This window comes from Trypanosoma cruzi, genomic scaffold, assembly GCF_000209065.1.
Source record: "Trypanosoma cruzi strain CL Brener 1047053516835 genomic scaffold, whole genome shotgun sequence".
In the NCBI taxonomy this organism is placed as follows: Eukaryota; Euglenozoa; class Kinetoplastea; order Trypanosomatida; family Trypanosomatidae; genus Trypanosoma; species Trypanosoma cruzi.
Window position 1 is genome coordinate 38551 of NW_001849275.1, and position 2442 is coordinate 40992.

The 2442-nt window shown below is 46.4% G+C and overlaps 2 protein-coding genes across 2 annotated transcripts, besides 10 other annotated features; both read left to right on the forward strand.

Annotated features, from left to right (window-relative positions):
- On the forward strand, positions 1–808 carry Tc00.1047053401469.20 (pumilio/PUF RNA binding protein 7, putative; the record flags this gene model as incomplete). The annotated part of the gene is made up of 1 exon (XM_797621.1): positions 1–808. A coding segment is annotated over one exon (808 nt), but the record flags the coding sequence as incomplete, so codon positions are not given.
- Positions 1–2442: a sequence feature (heterozygous, non-Esmeraldo-like haplotype).
- Positions 218–259: a sequence feature (CT-rich).
- Positions 262–294: a microsatellite.
- Positions 916–939: a microsatellite.
- Positions 1191–1220: a microsatellite.
- Positions 1222–1291: a sequence feature (A-rich).
- Positions 1437–1473: a sequence feature (T-rich).
- Tc00.1047053401469.10 (zinc finger protein 2, putative) lies at positions 1506–2048 on the forward strand (the record flags this gene model as incomplete). Its single annotated transcript, XM_797620.1, has 1 exon — positions 1506–2048. The coding sequence occupies one exon, from the start codon at positions 1506–1508 to the stop codon at positions 2046–2048; it is 543 nt and encodes a 180-aa protein (XP_802713.1).
- Positions 1886–1941: a microsatellite.
- Positions 2055–2075: a sequence feature (AT_rich).
- Positions 2160–2267: a sequence feature (A-rich).

Sequence of the window (2442 nt, forward strand, 5' to 3'; positions counted from 1 at the left end):
GGCCATGCTGCAGTATGGAGCTGCTGGCGGGGTCCGCGAGGAGCTTGTGAACGCACTTCTTGACGTTTTTTCTGAAATTCATGAGATGCTTTCTTTTGCACAGGGGTCTCGTGTAATGCAAAAGCTTGTTGCGTACGCATCGGATGAGGCGGTGTTAACTGTAGTCAATGCTCTGCTTCGCGAGGCAGAGCAGGAACGGAAAAAAAGCGGGACAATCGATGAGGAGGAGAAGGAGGAGGAGCAGCACGAGGGGGCGGAGACTGACGATGATAATGATGGTAATGGTGATGGTGAAAAGAAGGCAGATCAACCCGCATTGAAGGCGAAACCTTCCCGTCGCGAACAGCGCGAAATAAATCGCAAAAAGCATTACAAGGTCACCTCTAGGGCTATAGTCTCGTATGCTCTTCATAACCACGCGTGCTATGTCATTCAGGCAATTCTTCGTGAGTGTCGTAGCCGTCAGTTGGAACATCAGCGCAAGCAGCTGATGGACGAACTAAAGCCATTTGTCTTCGAACTGGCCGTCTCGCCGTGGGCTGGTCGCATTGTGCTTGAAACAATGTTTCAAAGCGGAAGTGCAAAGTTGGCTGAAGTCATGAAGAATGTCGTCTTTTTGAAGGCCGAGGCGTGGCTCTCCGACGTTCCTGAGAAGAACACGCGCGGCGGTAGTGGGCTTGATCCCACAATGCGTCAGGCACTGCGCCGCCATCGTGAGGAACCGGACGAGGGGAGAAAAGAAAAGTTTCCCGACGACAGCTCCAAGAAGCCACCACGGAAAAAATTGTACCGCACCATAAAGAAGTGAACGGCTTATTGGGTGCTAACTGCAACGTTTTTTTTTTTTCTTTTTTTCTCTGGGCCACACTCCGTCATTCTCTGCACTTTTTTCTGAATTAAATATATTTTTTTTTCTGCGTGTGTGTGTGTGTGTGTGTGGCTTTGTAACTGTTGATCTGCGATATAATGTGACGGATAATGCGGCGGCGTTGGCTTTCATGGGGGGTGCGACTGCTGTTTTTTTTTTTTGTTTTCAGAGGGAGTATTCGTGGCAACGAGACTTGACGCCTGCACGTTCGTACACCAACAAAAACGGCGCCAAAATGAAATGGCGAGGGGAGGGGGAGGCGTGGAAGGAGATCCGCCTGCGCATGAAGACTTTGAGGGGAAAATAATGCCCCCCCCCCCCCAAAAAAAAAAAAAAAAAAAAAAAAAAAAAACTTTTTCTTTTTTTTTCCTGTTTGTTTACGTTTACTTGTTTTTTCTGTTTTTCCTTCTTGTTCTTCTTTTTGTGCTTCCCGCATTCTATTTGCCTTTGGTGCCGTAGTATATAAAAAGCGGCGGAGTTTGATAGTGGAATCGCATCCCAGAGGCGAAAACAAAAACCAAAAACCAAACCCTAAATAAGCCTTAAAAAAAAAAAAAAAGGCCTAAATAAATAAATAAAAAAACAAAAACAAAACAAAAACGAAAGAAAGAAGGGAAACACAAATTGATTAATACAAATGTCCTACCCGAATCGTTATGGCCGTGGTATGGCTGCTCCCTACGGCACTGTGCAGCTTCCCGTTGGTTGGCAGATGGCATACTCTGCCGAGGGAGACCCATACTACATTGACCACAATACACGTACGACGCACTGGCAGATCCCTGCGGAGGTGCTGCAGCGAATGAATCAAGGACAAGTCTATCGGGGACGCGTGAGACGTGGCATTGACCGTACAAAGCTGAAGACAAAGATGTGCATGAACATTCAACGCGGTGGTGTTTGCAATTGGGGTGATAACTGCGCCTTTGCACATAACTCGGAAGAGCTCACTGCGGTCCCACATGGTGGCAACCAGCGTGGAGGTGACGGAAATCCGTATCGTATGAGGGGGCCTGCCAACAATAACAGCAACAACAACTTAACCAACAATCACAGCATGAATAATGGCAACAGTGCCCCCAATGCGGCGGAGTTGAAGCAGCCAAAAAAGCAGGAGCAACAACCCCAGCAGCAAGGCATTCCCGCACCGCAGCAGGCGATGCCCGCACAGACCCAGTGATAGTCGAATATATAAATTAAAATAAAACGGATGACGAGATGAGATGAAAGATGTGAATGAATAGGGAAAAAAAAAGCATTTGAAATGCGGTGGGAATAACAACTGCGTCCCTTTTTTTTTTTTATTTGTACGTTTTTTTTTTTAGTCTCTCTCTTCCTTCTTTATTTGCTTTGCACTCTCCTTTTTTGCTTTTTTTTTTGTTTTGTTTTTTTTTCTTTTATGGGGCCAGTTGACCCCGTCTTCTCTCTCTCGGTTCATGGAATGTCTTGCAGAATTACGGAGTAATGAAATGCAAAGAAGAAACGAGCATCACACAAAATAAAGTAACATAAAGTGGAGCGTGCAGAGGATGGCGGGTGGAGTTGAAAGGGGTGGTGTGGTGGGGTGAGAGAGT